We start from the raw sequence: 21299 nt of genomic DNA, 5'->3' as shown, positions 1-21299 counted from the left end.
CTGTCATGAGGGCTTTGAAGGTGTATGTAAAAAGAACAGCTCGTCACAGAAAGACGGACTCGCTGTTTGTTCTTCATGATCCCAATAAGATTGGGTGTCCTGCTTCAAAGCAAACAATTGCACGCTGTATCAGACTTACTATTCAGCATTATTATTCCATGGCAAGTTTGCCATGTCCAAAATCTGTACAGGCCCACTCTACTAGGACGGTGGGTTCTTCCGGGGCGGCTGCCCAGGGTGTCTCGGCTTTACAGCTCTGCCGAGCAGCTACTTGGTCAGGTTCGAACACGTTTGCAAAGTTCTACAAGTTTGACACTTTGGCCTCTGAGGACCTTCAGTTTGGTTAATCAGTTTTGCAGGAACCACAGCACTCTCCCATCCGGTTTGGGAGCTTTGTTACATCCCCATGGTACTAAATGGACCCCAGTATCCTCTAGGACGTAAGAGAAAATAGGATTTTAATTACCTACCGGTAAACCCTTTTCTCGTAGTCTATAGAGGATACTGGACGCCCGCCCAGTGCTTCGTTCTTCCTGCACTGTTACTTGGTTAAGTAATGTTAAGTAATGTTGGTTCAGCCGTTGCTGTTCCTGTTTCAAGTTTGGTTAGCTTGGCATTTCTCTTGTTGTGTGTGCTGGTTCGGAATCTCACCACTATCCTTATCTATCCTTCTCTCGAAGTATGTCCGTCTCCTCGGGCACAGTTTCCTAGACTGAGTCTGGTAGGCGGGGCATAGAGGGAGGAGCCAGCCCACACTATCAAATTCGTAAAGTGCCCATGGCTCCTAGTGGACCCGTCTATACCCCCATGGTACTAAATGGACCCCAGTATCCTCTATGGACTACGAGAAAAGGATTTACCGGTAGGTAATTAAAATCCTATTTCTTTTATAAGTGAAACCTTTTCCCATTTTGTCGGACAATAAGCCAAGCAGTCATTTTCACAAGGGTTTCTCATGCTTTCCACACATGGTCTGGTTATTTGACATTCAGATCAAAAACATATTTGGGCACACGTGTGTGCACAGACCGAACAGTCCAGACTAAAGTGTCCTCTGGGCCTTGCATTAATGGAGGTTATCAGTCAACCCAGTTTACCACCTCGTCCTTGTCAGATAAAATCTGATTTAATTAAAGGATGAGACTTTGTTCTACAAGAATTGGGTCTGTATAAATATTGCACTTTGACACAGAAAATCATGGCTAGGCAAAATATAACTTGATGATACATCTCTCAATGTACTGTACACTGAAGGTAGGCCTTCCTCATCTCACCTTGCCTCACAGAATTTCTTGGTTATGCTTGGTCTGTCTTGGTTCCTTCGACATCTGAACCAATGCTCTACTTGGCGAATCTGCATATTACATTGAGCTGATAGACTGCGGACTTCGCTCTAAAACACAAATTGAATTATTACGTTAAGGGCAGATTAAAACTATTTGTAAACAGATAAATTAGACAAAACAAATCAGTGCTCACTTGCCGACAAGAAATTATTATTATGTTTTTGCTGTGTATTCTTGTAATATATTATTTTACTGATTTGGTTTCTGTTGTCTCAAAGTGCATTGACTTTTTAGAGACTGGACTTCATACCCTGTCAAAATCTTTACCCTTTTGTCATATTACACCCTGAAAAATAATAAATCAAACTTTTTATAGCTTTATTGACACATTTCCGCAATAGTCTGAAAAGATTGAGAAATATTTACTCAATCTTCCTAGCAGAATTGTTCACATTTTGTGGTGAGTGGCAATAGACTGCTCTCTTCTTGTGTGTACTTGGCAGCAATCTTGACCAACCAACCGTGTGAATGTGTGTGGTGTCTACTCAGTTGAGAGCAGGTCCCAGAGCATGCCCCAATGTGACAAAAATGGGGAGCGTTTCAATCAAGGCTATGTCACCTGCCTCAAGGCAACACCCTCTTTTACCGACTGCCTGTTTCAAAAAGTTGTGCGGTAGGCTACAACTGATATCAGGTGGTGGCCAAATGTTGGGGGTGATTCAGACCCTGCAGCTGATGCGGACCACAGCGCAGTTTGCAGATGGAGGCAAACTGGGCATGCGCAAGCGGCTGCATCGCCACACACACTGCGGTCACATTACCGATGGATGCGACCGCAATGTGATTGATAGCGGCGGGCATTTGCAGGGCGGCAACGCAGCAATGGTGGGTCGAGCTGGGACCATTTTTGGGGCAAAAAAAATGGCTGCGCTGCCGGGGGTCTACCTTAGTTCCGATGCGTCCGCAATCTAATTGCGGATGAACCAGGATGCTGCCTTACACATGCTGGGTAGCCTTGTCCTGTGCTGGGCGGCCCCTAACATGTGAAGAGATGGAAGCATATCTGGCTGCGAATGCAGTGACCTGCATCCATCTCTGAATAAGGCCCCTTGTGTGATTTGGATGATCACTGATTATACCTCAGCAAGTGTAGAATGGCTATTCTAAAGGGTATGACCATTCAGCCAAACCAGGTATTTTAGTAATTAAAGTATATTGATTGTTAAGATTTTTTGTAAATGTTATTTTCACATGTTGTGGGTTATAATGTGTAAATAAATGTGAGAAATGCTAAAGATTTTCATGGGGTATGATGATTTTCTGTACTAATAATCTTACTTAAAAATGGACTACATATTCGCTAACTGATGAATATGTTAATTTCTGATTACTGTATGTAAAGCATTCTGAAGCTTAATGTTTCTGTAAGTTGGGGGGAACTGTATAAGATATACTTTTTAAATACACACTAAGCAGACCTGGACAAATGTATCCAATAGATAGGAACCAGGGTTAAACAGTTTTGCAATTAAATATTTGTAAACAGTGCAAACATTTTTAGAGATGAGATTACTAAATTAGCAGTTATCAGCATTGCAGGGGTTAAAGTGGGCTGGAACGGGGCGGAACTGTGTTCTGTCACCTTTAATTGAAGGCACAACCAGTTCCGCCTCCACCCAGCCACCAACTAAGCATCAGATCCTAGCTGCATTGTAAAGTTGGCAGTGGCCACCAGCCAATCCTGGCTCTGGGGCCGGCTGCAGTGTCCATGAAAAGAAGGGACGGCTATTTCAAAATGTGACGTGAGCCAATCACGGCTCGAAGACCACCAGCCAATGAGAAGCTACCAAGCAGCAGCTTCTCATTGGATGGCGGTCAGTGTGCCGTGATTTTTGCGCAATTGGCGCCAGTTTCAAAGTGCGGCCGGGCGGTCTCTTCTTTTTTTTGTATAGCAGCTGGTCTGCAAGTCCTGCCTGGCAATTGCTACCAACTTTACACTGCAGCCGTGACCCAATGCTCCAGGCTCTCAGGAAGCAGGGGGTGAGATGGGGGGATGTAACAGATGCAGGGGGTGAGAGCGAGTAGGAGGAGCAGGGGATGAGAGAAGCTGGAGGCGAGATAAGCAGGTGGTGAGATAAGTAGGGGGTGAGAAAAGCAGAGGGTGAGATGGAGTGAGGAGCAGGGAGTGAGATGAGCAGAGGGTGAGATGGAGTGAGAGGAGCAGGGGGCGAGATGGGAGAGAGCATACCTCCCAACTGTCCCTATTTTCGCAGGACAGTCCCGTTTTTTGGGGTCTGTCCCGCTGTCCCTCCTGCGGGCCACAGTGGGAGGAGGGGGGTCAGTTGGGAGGTTCCCTATCAGTTCAGAGCAGAACAGCGGTGAAAAAACGCTGTGCACATGCACACAGGGTCTTTTCCAGTGAGGCAGGGGGCCTGGCCAGCAGCTCACAGAGCGCTGGCCATGCCCCCACTGTGACGAAAATTGGAGGTGTGGCTCGCGATCGCGTCATCCACACGAGGTCATGCCCCCTTTTCAATAGGCCATGCCCCCTTTTCAGTGCCCAGGAGTCCCGACTTCAAAGATCCAAATGTTGGGAGGTATGAGAGAGGTGCAGGGGGGTGAGAAGGAAGTACAGACTGAAGGGGTAGCAGGGAGTGAGAGGTGTAAGGGGTAAGTAAAGGTGCATACACACTAGGAGATTGTCATTTCAAAGATTTGAACAAAGTCTCTGAAAGATATATCTATCAGCAGAGTAGTGCATACACACTGAGCTATTTTCCTCATTAGAAAGGCTATTTATATAATCATACTTGCCTACTCTCCCGGAATGGCCGGGAGGCTCACGAAAATCGAGTGACCCTTCCGGCCCCCCGGAAAAGCAGGCAAGTCTCACGATTCCTGTGCTCTACCCCTGCCCAGCTGCCCACTTAGTGCCCTAGCCACGCCCCCTGCAGTATAATGCCAGTAATAGCGGCATTATGCATAGGGGCGTGGCTTAAATGATGTGATACCTACGCCACCCCCACCATGCCCCCGTTTCACCTCTGCTCCGCCCCCTCTCCTCGTCACTACCCTTCCCCGCCCCCTGCTGTTCCGACCTGGCTGCTCTCTCCCGGAGAGAGCAGCTGAAAAGTCAGTAAGTATGCATAATGGGCTGGGTTCAATTTCCAAGAGTGAGAGCAGGGGACATTTTATCTCAGGGCATTTATCAGTGCAGTGAAAAACGTTTGTCTTTCCTCCATCATCGCTCGCGCCGTTCACAAAACATTATGGACAAACTACACGACGGACCATCTCGCTGGCGATGATGCGGGAGCGCGCATCACTGCTCGATGTCCGTCGCTGGGGCATATACAGTTGTGCTCATAAGTTTACATACCCTAGCAGAATTAGTGATTTTCTGGCCACTTGTCAGAGGATATGAATGATAACTCACAAACTTTTCTTTCACTCATGGTTAGTGGTTGGATGATGCCATTTATTGTCAAACAACTGTGTTTACTCTTTTAAAATCATAATGACAACAGAAACTACCCAAATGACCCTGATCAAAAGTTTACATACCCTGGAGATTTTGGCCTGATAACATGCACACAAGTTGACACAAACGGGTTTGAATGGCTACTAAAGGTAACCATCCTCACCTGTGATCTGTTTGCTTGTAATCAGTGTGTGTGTATAAAAGGTCAGTGAGTTTCTGGACTCCTGAAAGACCCTTGCATCTTTCATGGGGAAAGCAAAAGAATTGTCAAAGGATCTGCCGGAAAAGATCATTGAACTGTATAAAACAGGAAAGGGATATAAAAAGATATCCAAGCAATTGAGAATGCCAATCAGCAGTGTTCAAGCTCTAATTAAGAAGTGGAAAATGAGGGATTCTGTGGAAACCAAATCACGGTCAGGTAGACCAACAAAAATTTCAGCCAAAACTGCCAGGAAAATTGTTCGCGATGCAAAGAAAAATCCACGAATACAGGACTCTCTAAAAAAAAAGTGGTGTTGTTGTTTCAAGATGCACAATAAGGAGGCATTTGAAGAAAAATGGGCTGCATGGTCAAGTCACCAGAAGAAAGCCATTACTACGCATATGCCACAAAGCATCCTGCTTACAATACTCCAAACAGCACAGAGACAAGCCTCAAAACTTCTGGAACAAAGTCATTTGGAGTGATGAGACCAAAATTGAACTTTTTGGCCACAACCATAAACGTTACATTTGGAGAGGAGTCAACAAGGCCTATGATGAAAGGTACACCATTCCTACTGTGAAACACGGAGGTGGATCGATGATGTTTTGGGGATGTGTGAGCTACAAAGGCACTGTAAACTTGGTTACAATTGATGGCAAGATGAATGCAGCATGTTATCAGAAAATACTGGAGGAAAATTTGCACTCATCAGCCCGGAAGCTGCGCATTGGGACGTACTTGGACGTTCCAACATGACAATGATCCAAAACACAAGGCCAAGTCGACCTGTCATTGGCTACAGCAGAATAAAATGAAGGTTCTGGAGTGGCCATCTCAGTTTCCTGACCTCAATATCATTGAGCCACTCTGGGGAGATCTCAAACGTGCAGTTCATGCAAGACAGTCCAAGCATTTACAGGAACTGGAGGCTTTTTGCCAAGAAGAATGGGCAGCTTTACCATCTGAGAAAATAAGGAGCCTCATCCACAACTACCACAAAAGACTTCAAGCTGTCATTGATGTTAAAGGGGGCAATACACAGTATTAAGAACTGGGGCATGTAAACTTTTGAACAGGGTCATTTGGGTAGTTTCTGTTGTCATTATGATTTAAAAAGAGTAAACACAGTTGTTCGACAATAAATGGCTTCACCCAACCACTAACCATGAGTGAAAGAAAAATTTGTGAGTTATCATTCATGACAAATGGCCAGAAAATCACAAATTCTGTTAGGGTATGTAAACTTATGAGCACAACTGTACACTAGACTAGTTTAAGCTCAAACTTGCTCAAAACGGTCAAAATTAGTGTGTATGCACCTTTAAGGAGAGAAAGATGCAGGTGCTCAGACACAAAGGGGGATATTCAAGTGTTTGAAAAGGCAGTTTGCTATCTGCTTTTTCCTATCTAATAGACAGAGAAAAACGGACACCCAACCGACTTTTCAAACGTTTGAATTCCCCCCAAAGAATGAAGATATGGACACATGAGGAGAGTGACAGACAAAGGAAACATAAGAAAGCAGAAGGGACATATGGAAGACATAAGATAGGTGAGCAAAGGTTGTTCAACATCCTGCTATACTGTGAACCACGTCTAAAATTAGGGGAAGGGGCACTGCTGTTGCCATTTTGTGTGTAAGGGGCTCTGCTACTGTAGGCATTGTGAACTAGGCCGTGGACCCACAAAACGATCACTCTAGCCTGCAACCTAATTCATTTGGCTGTTGTGCACACCGAAGGATTACACACCAGCCTTTGTCCCCACAAGATAATCATACAAATTTGGGCAATCTAAAATGATTGCACACAGAAATGATTACACACATGCCCATGTCACTATTAGTCTTTATGCTAGGCTGTTTTAGCAGCACACAGCACCCTGGCTGATTTTTAAATGGTAAAACATGCCCTGCCCTTTTAGCGGCGCCCTGCTAAAACAGCATATATTCAAATTAAGGGGAGAGCTTGGGGGAAGCCCAGCATTTACGGAGTCACAATGTCATGCCCCCATTAGTGACATTGAATGCTGGGCACACCCCCATTAGTGACACAAAGAAGGCTGCGCCGGCCCCAATTTTGATGCCAGTAGGGCCGCTTCCTCTTCCTGGTCGGCCACTCCCCCTTTACAAGCATGTACAACAAAAAGGTTCCCGCACAGGGGCGGATTGTGATGGAAAACCAGCCCGTAAAATTTATGGCAGCAGCCCTAATGGGGGTGCGGTCTGATGAGGGGTGGGATCTGTTGATTGGGGAGGGATCACTCCTCATAGGAGGGATTGTACGAAATGACAGCCTTCCTTGCTCTTTTGCTGCAGTTGTGTGACCAGGGGCGGATGGAACTAAAAGTGTCCCTGAAAAAATTGGTAGAAGTGGCCCGGACAAGAGGTATAACATACTGTGTAGCCATGGCAGCATCGCTGGATGGCAGAGCTGCTGTACTGCAGAGATGGAATAACAGAATGAATGGGGACAATGTAGTGTACTTAGGGGACATGTACTAAGCGCAGTGATAAAAGTGGAGAAGTAAGCCAGTGGAGAAGCTGCTCATGGCAACCAATCAGCTGCTCTGTATACTTTCATAGAATGCAAATTATAAATGTTACGTCAATGTTGATTGGTTGCCATGGATAACGTCACCACTGGCTCACTTCTCCACTTTTATCATTGCTTAGTACATGTCCCCCTTAAGTGCAGTGGGCTGCCTGTCATGTGGGGGGGGGGGGCACATGACAAATCACAAACAAGCCCCACAGTCATGTTAGCCTACCAGGAATATTCCTGGCAAGCCCAATGGATAATCTGCCCCTGTCCCTGCACCTACCAGCATCCTAGCGGGAACAATAACAATTAACCATAATCTTGTGCCACAGAAAAAACAACTACACACCAAACCAGGTGGTACAACACAAAAAAATCCATTGAAATCCAGTCTGTAAACACCCATAAAAAAATTACACAATACCTGTACCCCATTAAATAATTAAACCAGCCTGATCCCCACAAAAAAGTAGAGTTATGGTAGACTTACCATTGTTAACTCTCTTTCTGCGAAGTACATTGGGTTCCACAGGGAAACATCAGGGTGTAGAGTGAATCTTGATCCAGAGAGGCACCAACAGGCTAAAGCTTTAGGGGTATATGCAATTGCGGTCGAATTCCCGAAATTGTCGAATTTCGGGTCATTTTCGCCCAAAAAAAAAATTCGCCTATGCAATTCAGTGCTTTCCGACCAAAAAACGGACTTTCAAAATTCGACTTTTTGAAATTCGACTTTTTGCAAATTCGACTTTTCTGCAATGATACAAGTGCTGCAATTCGACCAAAGCATATTCAATTCAAGTTTGGAAATTCGACAGCAGTGCTTTTAGACAGCAAATTCGTCATTTTCAATCCGCCACACTTTGGAGGGTGAAAACAATAATAAAAATTTTAAACATGTTTTTTTTGGTGTTTTTTTTTTTAGGAATAGCATATCTATTTATATTAGTAGGGATTAGGTACTTTTTTTTTTTTTTTTTTTGGAGGCACAAATATTATTTATATATTTTTTAAAATATTATTTTTTTTTATTTATTTTTTTATTGCTGGAACGGTAAAATCCTAAAAAAAAATGGCGTGGGGTCCCCCCTCCAAAGCATAACCAGCCTCGGGCTCTTCGAGCTGGTCCTGGTTCTAAAAATGCGGGGAAAAAATTGACAGGGGATCCCCCGTATTTTTAAAACCAGCACCGGGCTCTGCGCCTGGTGCTGGTGCCAAAAATACGGGGGACAAAAAGAGTAGGGGTCCCCCGTATTTTTAACACCAGCATCGGGCTCCACTAGCTGGACAGATAATGCCACAGCCGGGGGTCACTTTTATGCCGTGCCCTGCGGCCGTGGCATTAAATATCCAACTAGTCACCCCTGGCCGGGGTACCCTGGGGGAGTGGGGACCCCTTCAATCAAGGGGTCCCCCCCCCAGCCACCCAAGGGCCAGGGGTGAAGCCCGAGGCTGTACCCCCCCATCCAATGGGCTGCGGATGGGGGGGCTGATAGCCTTTTGTGATCATGAAAAGATATTGTTTTTTCCAGCAGTACTACAAGTCCCAGCAAGCCTCCCCCGCAAGCTGGTACTTGGAGAACCACAAGTACCAGCATGCGGGAGAAAAACGGGCCCGCTGGTACCTGTAGTACTACTGGGAAAAAAATACCCAAATAAAAACAGGACACACACACCGTGACAGTAAAACTTTATTACACACTGCCGACACACACATACTTACCTATGTTCACACGCCGACATCGGTCCTCTTCTCCAAGTAGAATCCACGGATACCTGAAAAGAAAAGTTCAATATACTCACCTCAGCCATGGTCCAGAGATAAATCCACGTACTTGGCAAAATAACAAATCGCAAATAGCCGACCACCGGACTGAAAGGGGTCCCATGCTGACACATGAGACCCCTTTCCACGAATGAGACCTGTCAGTGACAGCTGTCACACAAAGGTCTCTAAAGCCAATCAGGAAGCGCAACTTCGTTGCGCTCACCTGATTGGCTGTGCGCTGTCTGAACTCAGACAGCGCATCGCACAGCCCTGTCCATTTTATTCAATGGTGGGAACTTAGCGGCTAGCGGTGAGGTCACCCGCCGGTCAGCGGCTGACCGCGGGTAACCCCACCGCTAGCCGCTAAGTTCCCACCATTGAAACTAATGGAGCGGCTTTGCGATGCGCTGTCACAGCTCAGACAGCGCACAGCCAATCAGGTGAGCGCCACGGAAGTAGCGCTTCCTGATTGGCTGAAGGGACTTCAGTGACAGGAGTCACGTGATGTCCCGGCATTCGGGAGAAAGGGGTCTGATGTGAAAGCATGGGACCCCTTTTAGTCCGGTATGGAGCGGGTGTTCGGTTTGTTTTTTTAACAAGTACGTGGATTATTTTCTGGACGTGGATGTACCTCTGGACGCTGGAAGGTGAGTATAATTTTTTCACAGGTACCCTCGGATCGTCGGAGACCGTGGCAGTCGGCGTGTCAACATAGGTAAGTATGTGTGTGTCGGTAGTGTGTAATAAAGTTTTACTATCAAGGTGTCTGTGTACTGTTTTTATTTGGGTATTTTTTTCCCAGTAGTACTACAGGTACCAGCGGGCCCGTTTTTCTCCCGCATGCTGGTACTTGTGGTTCTCCAAGTACCAGCTTGCGGGGGAGGCTTGCTGGGACTTGTAGTACTGCTGGAAAAAACAATATTCTTTTCATTATCACAAAAGGCTATCAGCCCCCCCATCCGCAGCCCATTGGATGGGGGGGGACAGCCTCGGGCTTCACCCCTGGCCCTTGGGTGGCTGGGGGGGGTGGACCCCTTGATTGTAGGGGTCCCCACTCCCCCAGGGTACCCCGGCCAGGGGTGACTAGTTGGATATTTAATGCCACGGCCGCAGGGCACGGCATAAAAGTGACCCCCGGCTGTGGCATTATCTGTCCAGCTAGTGGAGCCCGATGCTGGTGTTAAAAATACGGGGGACCCCTACTCTTTTTGTCCCCCGTATTTTTGGCACCAGCACCAGGCGCAGAGCCCGGTGCTGGTTTTAAAAATACGGGGGATCCCTGCCCAATTTTTCCCCAGATTTTTAGAACCAGGACCAGCTCGATGAGCCCAAGGCTGGTTATGCTATGGAGGGGGGACCCCACGCCATTTTTTTTTCCGGGTTTTTCCCATTTTTTCCCGTTTTTTTAAATCGCGGCAAAATCCGTCAAATCGGCCGATTTTCGCCCGCGGTTCTGGCGAATCCGTTTTTCATTGAATATGGTGAATTCCGGCAGCCACCTTCCGGAATTCACCTGTCGAATTAAGTCGAATTAAAAAACGGCGAAAAATTGCCGTGAATTGCATATACCCCTTAGGCTGTCCCAGGATGCATTGGGGCCTCCTCTATAACCCCCACCTCAAGGCACTCTGAGCTCAGTTTTGTTAACCAGTCCAATGCAGGAGCAGGTAAGAGAGAAGGTAGATGTTAGTCACATAGAACCACATTCTCACGACAGGAGAAGGGACCAGCAGCTAATGCCATACAAACCCACAGAAGCTAGGTGCGTCAGGGTGGGCGCCCCGTGGAACCCAATGTACGTCCCAGAAAGAGAGTTAACAATGGTAAGTCTACCATAACTCTCCTTTTCTGCAGCAGGTTACATTGGTTTCCACAGGGAAACATCGGGGATGTCCTAAAGCAGATCCTCAAGGGAGGGGACGCGCCATAGCGGGTATGAGGACCCGGCGTCCAAAGGAAGCATCCTGGGAGGCGGAAGTATCAAAGGCATAGAACCTAATAAATGTGTTCACAGAGGACCACTTAGTCGCCTTGCACAATTGTTCTGCGGACGCGCCACGGCGAGCCGTACTAGAAGGTCCAACAGAGCGAGTAGAATGGGCATTAATAGCAGCAGAAGCTGGGAGACCAACCTGCGCATAAGCTTGTGCAATCACTATTCTAATCCATCTTGCCAAAGTTTGCTTATTCGCAGGTCAGCCACGTTTGTGATAACCAAACAAGACAAAACGGGAGTCTGACCTGCTGATAGAGGCAGTCCTCTCCACATATATATGGAGAGCCTGTAACATATCCAAAGACCGCTCTTTGAAGGACAAATCAGAAGAGATAAAGGCTGGAAACAAAATCTCTTGGTTAAGGTGAAAAGATGACACCACCTTAGGTAAATAACCTGGGCGATTCTAGGAACTGCCCGATCACAATGAAATATAAGAAAGGGTGGACGACAGGACAATGCACCTAAGTCCGACACCCTTCTAGAAGAGGCAATAGCCAGTAAAAACAAGACCTTGGCTGTGAGCCATTTAAGGTCCACCGTCTCAAGAGGTTCAAATGGAGACTCTTGTAGGGCATTCAGAACAGACAGATCGCATGGAGCCACAGGAGGGACATATGGAGGCTGAATCCGCAAGACACCATGAGTGATTGTATGAACGTCAGGTATAGACGCAATTTTTCTCTGAAACCATACCGACAAGGCAGATATGTGAACCTTGTGGGAAGCCAGACGAAGGCCTAAATCCAGGCCTCTTTGCAGAAAAGCCAGAATTATGGAAGTTCTGAATCTGTATGCATCATAATTCTTATCAGCACACCAGGTGAAGTAAGAATTCCAGACCCTGTAATAAATCAGAGCTGAAGCCGGTTCACAGGCTTTAACATAGTTTGGATGACCGCCTCAGAGAATCCTTTGGCTCTCAGGAGTGATGCTTAAAGAGACACCCCATCAATGCCAGCCTGGCCAGGTCTGGATAAAGACAAGAGCCCTGTACAAGGAGGTCTGGGCGCTGAGGAAGCAGAAGAGGACGCTCTGTCGATACACCCTGCAGGTCTGAGAACCAATGCCATCTGGGCCACGCCAGAGCGACTAGAAGTAGAAATCCTCCTTCTTGTTTGAACTTCCGCAGTACCCTGGGCAGGAGTGACACTGGAGGGAACACATAGGGCAGCCAAAAGTTCCATGGAATTGCGAGTGCATCCACGAACGCTATTTGAGGATCCCTGGTCCTTGATCCGAAGACCGGAACCTTGTGATTGTGTCGAGACGCCATCAGGTCTACATCTGGTAGGCCCCACTTGTCCACTAGGAGTTGAAAGACTTCTGGATGAAGACTCCACTCTCCGGCGTGCACGTCCTGGCGACTGAGGAAGTCCGCTTCCCAGTTTAGGACGCTTAGAATGAACACTGCTGATATTGCTGGCAGATGGCGCTCCACCCAGCAAAGGATTTTTGACACTTCCATCATAGTCATGCGGCTTCCAGTGCCGCCTTCATGGTTTATGTATGCCACCGTAGTGTCATTGTCTGACTGTACTTGAACCGGCCTGTTCTGTACCAGAGGCAGGGTGAGATTCAATGCATTGAACACCGCCAGCAACTCCAGAATGTTTATTGGGAGGAGTGATTCCTCCTTGGTCCAGCGACCCTGAAAAGAGTGTTACTCCAAAACCGCACCCCGTCTCCTCAGACTGGCATCTGTTGTCAGCAGGACCCAGTTGGGGATCCAGAAGGGACGGGCCCCTGCTCAATTACTGGTCCTGTAGCCACCAGGTCAGCGACAGACGAACCTCCGGAGTCAAAGTGATCATGTGAGATCTAATCCGATGAGGTGGGCTATCCCTAACCTCTGCAGAGGGCAAGAATGAAATTTAATGTACTCTACAATGTCGATTGCCGACACCATCAGGCCAAGTACTTGAATCGCTGAGTGTATTGACACTCTGGGGTGACAAAGAAAGCATCTTGTCCTGTCTTGAAGTCTCAGGACTTTTTCTGGAGACAGAAACAGTTGTTGACTGTGTGTGTCCAGGAGTGCCCCCAGGTGCACCATGCTCTGAGATGGGACCCACAAGGATTTCTTCCAATTGATGAGCCACCCGTGGGCTTGTAGGAAGCTTACTGTCAGTTGCAGATGACTGAGGAGGACATAGTGGGAGTTTGCCAGAATCAGCAAGTCGTCCAGATATGGTAAAATCCTGACTCCCTGGTGACGGAGATGGGCCGTCATTACGGCCATGACGTTAGTGAAGATCCGAGCAGCCTTAGCCAGTCCAAATGGCAGAGCCTGCAATTGATAGTGGAGGTTGCCAATAGCGAACCGCAGATACTGCTGATGCTACATGGCAATTGGTATATGCAGGTACGCATCCTGTATATCCAGGGATACCATGTAGTCTCCGGGTTCCATAACCAGTACAATCGAGCGCAGTGTTTCCATATGGAACTTGGACACTCTCACAAACTTGTTCAGTGATTTGAAGTTGAGTATGGGCCGGAAAGACCCATTGGGTTTCGGAACTAGAAACAGGGTCGAGTAATAACCTCTGCCTTTCTGGGCCAGAGGAACTGGCATTAACACTCCTGTATTCAGGAGGGAATCCACAACCTTTTGCAGAGCTTGCGCCTTTAATGGATCCAAAGGGATAACCGTGGAGCAAAACTGGCGAGGGGGACGTCTCTTGAAGGAGACTGCGTAACCGTGAAAGACAAATTCCCGCACCTATGCATCTGAAGTGGTCTTTAACCAGACCTGGGTGAACTGCAGAAGTCGGCCTCCCACCCTGGGGTCCCACAGGGGGAGGCCCGCCCGGTCATGCGGCAGGCTTGTCTTGTTTAGAAGCAAGCTGACGGGCCGCCCAGGACTGCTCGGCCTTGGGCTTAGTGGTTTTGGAAGCACGAGACTGTCTTAGGTATGCCTGACCATTTGCTTTCCCTCAAGGCCGAAAGGAACAAAAAGTGGTAATTTTAGCCTTCTGTGCAGGCGGATTAGTATTTGGGAGAAGTTGCCAATTCAGATACAATTTAGTTAGGTCTTCCCCAAACAAAATGTCCCCATTAAAGGGGAGTACCTCCAAGGTCTTTTTGGAGTTTAGGTTCACCTTCCATGACCTCAACCACAGAATACGGCGAGCCAGTACAGACGCCTTGGCTGCCAACACACACGCCTCAGAGGACGCTTACTGAATGTAATAGGTGGCGGTGGTAATGTGAAACAGGTACTGTCTGGCATTGTCAGATACATCCTCGGGCAGCTCTCCCTCTAATGCCTGGACCCATGTTTCAATTCCTTTTGCAGCCCAAGAGGCCGCAATAGTGGGTCTATGTACAGCACCTGTAAGGGAGTAAATACATTTCAGGCATCCCTCCACGCGGTTATCTGTCGGTTCCTTCAGTGAAGTGACAGTGGTGACAGGCAGAGTGGATGACACTGCTAGGCGGGTGACAGGAGAATCCACCGGCGGTGAATTTTCCCACTTGCTTTATAACTCTGCAGGGAGAGGATAGCGAGCCAAGGGCCGTTTAGACAGAGGGAATTTCTTCCCTGGATTAGACCAGGGTTCCTGCCTGATGTCCACCAAATGGTCAGACGGGTGTAATAGATTTTTAACCACCTTCTGCCGTTTATACATATCAGTTTTCTTAGCCACAGTAGTGGAATGCTCATCATCAGTGATTTGTAGGATTTGCTTAATAGCAACCACAAGGGCCGGGACATCAATTTGCAATGGAGAATCCTTGTCAGAAACACATGATTCAGTGTCTGATAGGATTGTGAGGAGGAAGCAGCCCGCTTAGATGACCCAGAGACACGAGAGTGACCTGGAGTAGATTTTTGCCTGACCAAGGAATGACTTAATTGCTGCAACTGGTTAGACAAATTTTCCGCCCAATGCAGATTGATCACAGGGACAATTTGTGGCTGTAATGGAATAGGTGGTCCCATAGGGGGCGTGAAGCGTTCCACCAGAGTACCCAGTAGGTTTATGAACGAGGCCCAGGGTGGTTCCTGATTGGTTATAGGAGCTGGGACTGACTGGGAGATGTATGACACATACTGTAGTACACAGACCATCTTACACACCTTCCTCCTCTGGTAAATCTTTAGTGCATGCTCTGCATGATGCAGGAGCGTCCACAAACTTACTGCCCTTCTTGTTAGACATTGTACACAAATGCAATTTTTCGCAGCCGTGTGAACGGGTCAGAACTGCGTGCGGGCAGCAATGCGCAGGCACGTCGCTGCCTGGCAACGGCCGTCGCCTTGCAGTGACGAAATGAACGAAGAAAGCATTTGCAGCAGCGAACTCTAGAAGATTGACAGGAAGAGGCTGGCCGGGGGTGTTTACTCACCGTTTTGAAGGCATGTCCGGGCGAACGCAGGTGCATCCAGCCGTCTCCAGTGAGGGATCCTGACGTCAGCTCCGGACAAGATCATCGCAGCGGGTGAGTAAGTCCTGAGCTGTGCAGAAACTGCACAAACTTTTGTTTGTGCAGCTCTCTGCACAGCGGTTCGCAGTCCTGTACAGTACCTGTGAATAAATCCATCAGTATGTGACTGTAGACCCAGTACACAACACATGCGAATAAATCCGGTATTATGTGACTGAGTACACAGTAGAATACACGTAATGGGTAAATACTGTGACACACTATGCATATGACCCTGACGCAACTAGTCCCTTAGGGTACAGAATATAGTGATAGGTATATCTGGGAAACACTGAAAAGTGAAACCACATGGCAGATACAGGCACACATAGTCACAGGCAATGCAGATAGTTATTATGACAATAAAACTGCACTAGACTAGTATATGTACAGATATATATATATATATATATATATATATATATATATATAACACAGCACGGTCCTAGACCAGAGGTATATATCAGAGTACTCGTACAATATATCCTGTAATAGGTACACTTTTTCTTAACTAATGCTGTCTGTATAAGGAGCCTAATTCAGAGTTGATCGCAGCAGAAAATTTGTTAGCAGTTGGGCAAAACCATGGGGGTCATTCCGAGTTGATCGCTAGCTGAAAATGTTTGCTGCGCAGCGATGATGTAAAAAACTGCACTTCTGCGCATGCGTATGTGGCGCAATGCGCACGCGCAACGTACTTTTACAACGGCTGATGTAGTTTCACACAAGGTCTAGCGAAGCTTTTCAGTCGCACTGCTGGCCGCAGAGTGATTGACAGGAAGTGGCCGTTTCTGGGTGTCAACTGACCGTTTTCAGGGAGTGTTCGGAACAATGCAGGCGTGCCAGGAAAAACGCAGGAGTGCTGGGTAAAGCAGGGCGTCTTTGTGACGTCAAAACAGGAACTGAACAGTCTAAAGTGATCGCAAGCGTTGAGTAGGTCTGAAGCCACTCTGAAACTGCACAAAATAATTTTGTAGCCGCTGTACAATCCTTTTGTTTGCACTTCTGCTAAGCTAAAATACACTCCCAGTGGGAGGCGGCATAGCGTTTGCACAGCTGCTAAAAACAGCTAGCGAGCAATCAACTCGGAATGACCCCCAATGTGCACTGCGGGGGGGGGGGGGCAGATATAAAACGTGCAGAGAGAGTTAGATTTGGGTGGGGTGTGTTCAAACTAAAAACTAAATTGCAGTGTAAATATAAAAAAAAAAAAAATTGCAGTGTAAAAATAAAGCAGCCAGTATTTACCCTGCACAGAAACAAATAACCCACCCAAATCTAACGCTCTCTGCAAATGTTATATCTGCCATACCTGCAGCGCACATGGGGGGTCATTCCGACCTGATCGCACGCTGCACTTCGTCGCAGCCGTGCGATCGGGTAGGAACTGCGCATGTGCTGCGGCTGCATTGCCCAGGCGCATCGTTGCCCGGTGAGCAGCGAAGCTGCTAGCAAAGAAAGCGGTCGCAGCGGCGACCGCAAGAAGATTGACAGGAGGAAGGCATTACGGGGCTTCAACTGACCATTTTCTGGGAATGGTGCGGCGAACGCAGGCGTGTCCAGGCGTTTGGAGGGTGGATGTCTGACGTCAATTCCGGGACCATCAACGCTGGATTAATCGCACAGGGTAAGTAACTCATACCCTGGTCTTGTTCTGCACAAAACTTTTATTACATAGCAGGGCTGCACAAGTGATCGTAGCCCGCTATGCAAAAAAACACTCCCCCATAGGCGGCATCTAGTTGATCGCACAGGCGGCAAAAAGTTGCAGCGTGCCATCAACTCGGACTGACCCCCATGGGCCATCATTCCGAGATGATCGCTTGCTAGCTATTTTTTGCACCCCTGCAAACGCATAGGGGAGTGTATTTTCGCTTTGCAAGTGTGCGAACGCCTTTGCAGCCGAGCTCTGCAAAAACATTTTGTGCAGTTTCAGCCCTTGCGATCACTTCAGTCTTTTTGGTGCCGGGATTGACGTCAGACACCCGCCCAGCAATTGCTTAGACACGCCTGCGTTTTCCCAAACACTCCCAGAAAACGGTCAGTTGACACCCACAAACGCCTTCTTCCTGTCAATCTCCTTGCGATTCGCTGTGCGAATGGATTCTTTGTTAAATCCATCGCCCAGCAATGATCCGCTTTGTACTCGCATTGCGGTGCGTGCGCAGTAGTGACCTGATCGCTGCGCTGCGAAAAACGTCAGCGAGCGATCAACTCGGAACGACCCCCATGGTTTTGCCCAACTGCTAACAAATTTGCTGCTGCGATCAACTCTGAATTACTTCCAAAGACATGTAGAATACTCAAGTGTTTGAAAAGTCACAGCGCTGTATACAGGCAGCTTTACAAGGGAGACCTTGCCCTGCAGTCCCGGAGACCAGCCGCAGCTATGCTTAGAAGGCGTCTCAGTCAGGGAGTGAGGGAGAGTGTGAGGAAGCTCCAGGGCGGGAAAAATAAGAATTTACTCACCGGTAATTCTATTTCTCGTAGTCCGTAGTGGATGCTGGGAACTCCGTAAGGACCATGGGGAATAGCGGGCTCCGAAGGAGGCTGGGCACTCTAGAAAGATTTATGACTACCTGGTGTGCACTGGCTCCTCCCACCATGACCCTCCTCCAAGCCTCAGTTAGGACACCGTGCCCGGACGAGCAGACATAATAAGGAAGGATTTAGAATCCCGGGTAAGACTCTTACCAGCCACACCAATCACACCGTACAACTCGTGATACTATATCCAGTTTGACAGTATGAAAACAACTGAGCCTCTCAACAGATGGCTCAACAATAACCCTTTAGTTAACAATAACTATTTACAAGTATTGCAGACAATCCGCACTTGGGATGGGCGCCCAGCATCCACTACGGACTACGAGAAATAGAATTACCGGTGAGTAAATTCTTATTTTCTCTAACGTCCTAGTGGATGCTGGGAACTCCGTAAGGACCATGGGGATTATACCAAAGCTCCCAAACGGGCGGGAGAGTGCGGATGACTCTGCAGCACCGAATGAGAGAACTCTAGGTCCTCCTCAGCCAGGGTATCAAATTTGTAGAATTTTGCAAACGTATTTGCCCCTGACCAAGTAGCTGCTCGCCAAAGTTGTAAAGCCGAGACCCCTCGGGCAGCCGCCCAAGATGAGCCCACCTTCCTTGTGGAATGGGCCTTTACAGATTTTGGCTGTGGTATGCCTGCCACAGAATGTGCAAGCTGAATTGTACTACAAATCCAGCGAGCAATAGACTGCTTAGAAGCAGGAGCACCCAGCTTGTTGGGTGCATACAGGATAAACAGCGAGTCAGATTTTCTGACTCCAGCCGTCCTGGAAACATATATTTTCAGGGCCCTGACAACGTCTAGCAACTTGGAGTCCTCCAATTCACTAGTAGCCGCCGGCACCACAATAGGCTGGTTCAGGTGAAACGCTGACACCACCTTAGGGAGAAATTGGGGACGAGTCCTCAACTCTGCCCTATCCATATGGAAAATCAGATAAGGGCTTTTACATGATAAAGCCGCCAATTCTGACACTCGCCTGGCTGAAGCCAAGGCTAATAACATGACCACTTTCCACGTGAGATATTTCAGATCCACGGTTTTAAGTGGCTCAAACCAATGCGATTTTAAGAAACTCAACATCACGTTGAGATCCCAAGGTGCCACTGGAGGCACAAACGGGGGCTGAATATGCAGCACTCCTTTTACAAAAGTCTGAACTTCAGGTACTGAAGCTAGTTCTTTTTGAAAGAAAATCGACAGAGCCGAGATCTGTACTTTAATGGAGCCTAGTTTTAGGCCCATATCCACTCCTGCTTGCAGGAAATGCAGAAATCGACCTAGTTGAAATTCCTCTGTTGGGGCCTTATTGGCCTCGCACCATGCAACATATTTTCGCCATATACGGTGATAATGCGTTGCCGTAACATCTTTCCTGGCCTTAATAAGCGTAGGAATGACTTCTTCCGGAATACCCTTTTCCTTCAGGATCCGGTGTTCAACCGCCATGCCGTCAAACGAAGCCGCGGTAAGTCTTGGAACAGACAGGGCCCCTGCTGTAGCAGGTCCTGTCTGAGCGGTAGAGGCCACGGGTCCTCTGAGAGCATCTCTTGAAGTTCCGGGTACCACGCTCGTCTTGGCCAATCCAGAACCACGAGAATTGTGTTTACTCCTCGCTTTCTTATTATTCTCAATACCTTTGGTATGAGAGGCAGAGGAGGGAACACATAAACCGACTGGTACACCCACGGTGTCACTAGAGCGTCCACAGCTATCGCCTGAGGGTCCCTTGACCTGGCGCAATATCTTTTTAACTTTTTGTTGAGGCGGGACGCCATCATGTCCACCTGTGGTTTTTCCCAACGGTTTACCAGCATCTGGAAGACTTCTGGATGAAGTCCCCACTCTCCCGGGTGGAGGTCGTGTCTGCTGAGGAAGTCTGCTTCCCAGTTGTCCACTCTCGGAAGTGCTAGTACATGATTCTCCGCCCATCGGAGAATTCTTGTGGCTTCTGCCATCGCCATCCTGCTGCTTGTGCCGCCCTGTCGATTTACATGGGCGACTGCCGTGATGTTGTCTGACTGGATCAGCACCGGCTGGTGTAGGAGCAGGGATTTTGCTTGACTTAGGGCATTGTAGATGGCCCTTAGTTCCAGAATATTTATGTGAAGGGAAGTCTCCTGACTCGACCATAGTCCTTGGAAGTTTCTTCCCTGTGTGACTGCCCCCCAGCCTCGAAGGCTGGCATCCGTGGTCACCAGGACCCAGTCCTGTATGCCGAACCTGCGGCCCTCTAGAAGATGGGCACTCTGCAGCCACCACAGTAGAGACACCCTGGTTCTTGGAGACAGGGTTATTAAGCGATGCATCTGAAGATGCGATCCGGACCACTGGTCCAACAGGTCCCACTGAAAGATTCTGGCATGGAACCTGCCGAAGGGAATTGCTTCGTAAGAAGCCACCATCTTTCCCAGGACCCACGTGCAGCGATGCACTGATACCTGTTTTGGTTTCAGGAGGTCTCTGACTAGAGATGACAACTCCCTGGCTTTCTCCTCCGGGAGAAACACTTTTCTCTGGACTGTATCCAGAATCATACCCAGGAACAGTAGCAGTGTCGTCGGAACCAGCTGTGACTTTGGGATATTCAGAATCCAGCCGTGCTGGTGCAGCACTTCCTGGGATAGTGCTACTCCCACCAACAACTGTACCTTGGACCTCGCTTTTATTAGGAGATCGTCCAAGTACGGGATAATTAAAACTCCCTTTCTTCGAAGGAGTATCATCATTTCCGCCATAACCTTGGTAAATACCCTCGGTGCCGTGGACAGTCCAAACGGCAGCGTCTGGAATTGGTAATGGCAATCCTGTACCACAAATCTGAGGTACTCCTGGTGAGGATGGTAAATGGGGACATGCAAGTAAGCATCCTTGATGTCCAGGGATACCATGTAATCCCCCTCGTCCAGGCTTGCAATAACTGCCCTGAGCGATTCCATCTTGAACTTGAATTTCTTTATGTATGTGTTCAAGGATTTCAAATTTAGAATGGGTCTCACCGAACCGTCCGGTTTCGGTACCACAAATAGTGT

At 47.9% G+C, this 21299-nt stretch overlaps 1 protein-coding gene across 4 annotated transcripts in view; it reads right to left on the bottom strand.

The window, feature by feature from the left end:
• Positions 1-21299, bottom strand: part of LOC134914699 (ceramide synthase 2-like) — a 283044-nt gene that overhangs the window by 87201 nt on the left and 174544 nt on the right. For all 4 annotated transcript variants that reach the window (XM_063920068.1, XM_063920067.1, XM_063920069.1 and 1 more), the window contains one exon: positions 1275-1393. In XM_063920068.1, coding sequence (XP_063776138.1) covers positions 1275-1393 — 119 coding nt within the window. The remainder of the gene's footprint in view (positions 1-1274; positions 1394-21299) is intronic.

The sequence above is a fragment of the Pseudophryne corroboree genome, chromosome 1 (assembly GCF_028390025.1).
Source record: "Pseudophryne corroboree isolate aPseCor3 chromosome 1, aPseCor3.hap2, whole genome shotgun sequence".
NCBI lineage: Eukaryota > Metazoa > Chordata > Amphibia > Anura > Myobatrachidae > Pseudophryne > Pseudophryne corroboree.
This window is presented reverse-complemented; position numbering and strand designations above follow the sequence as displayed.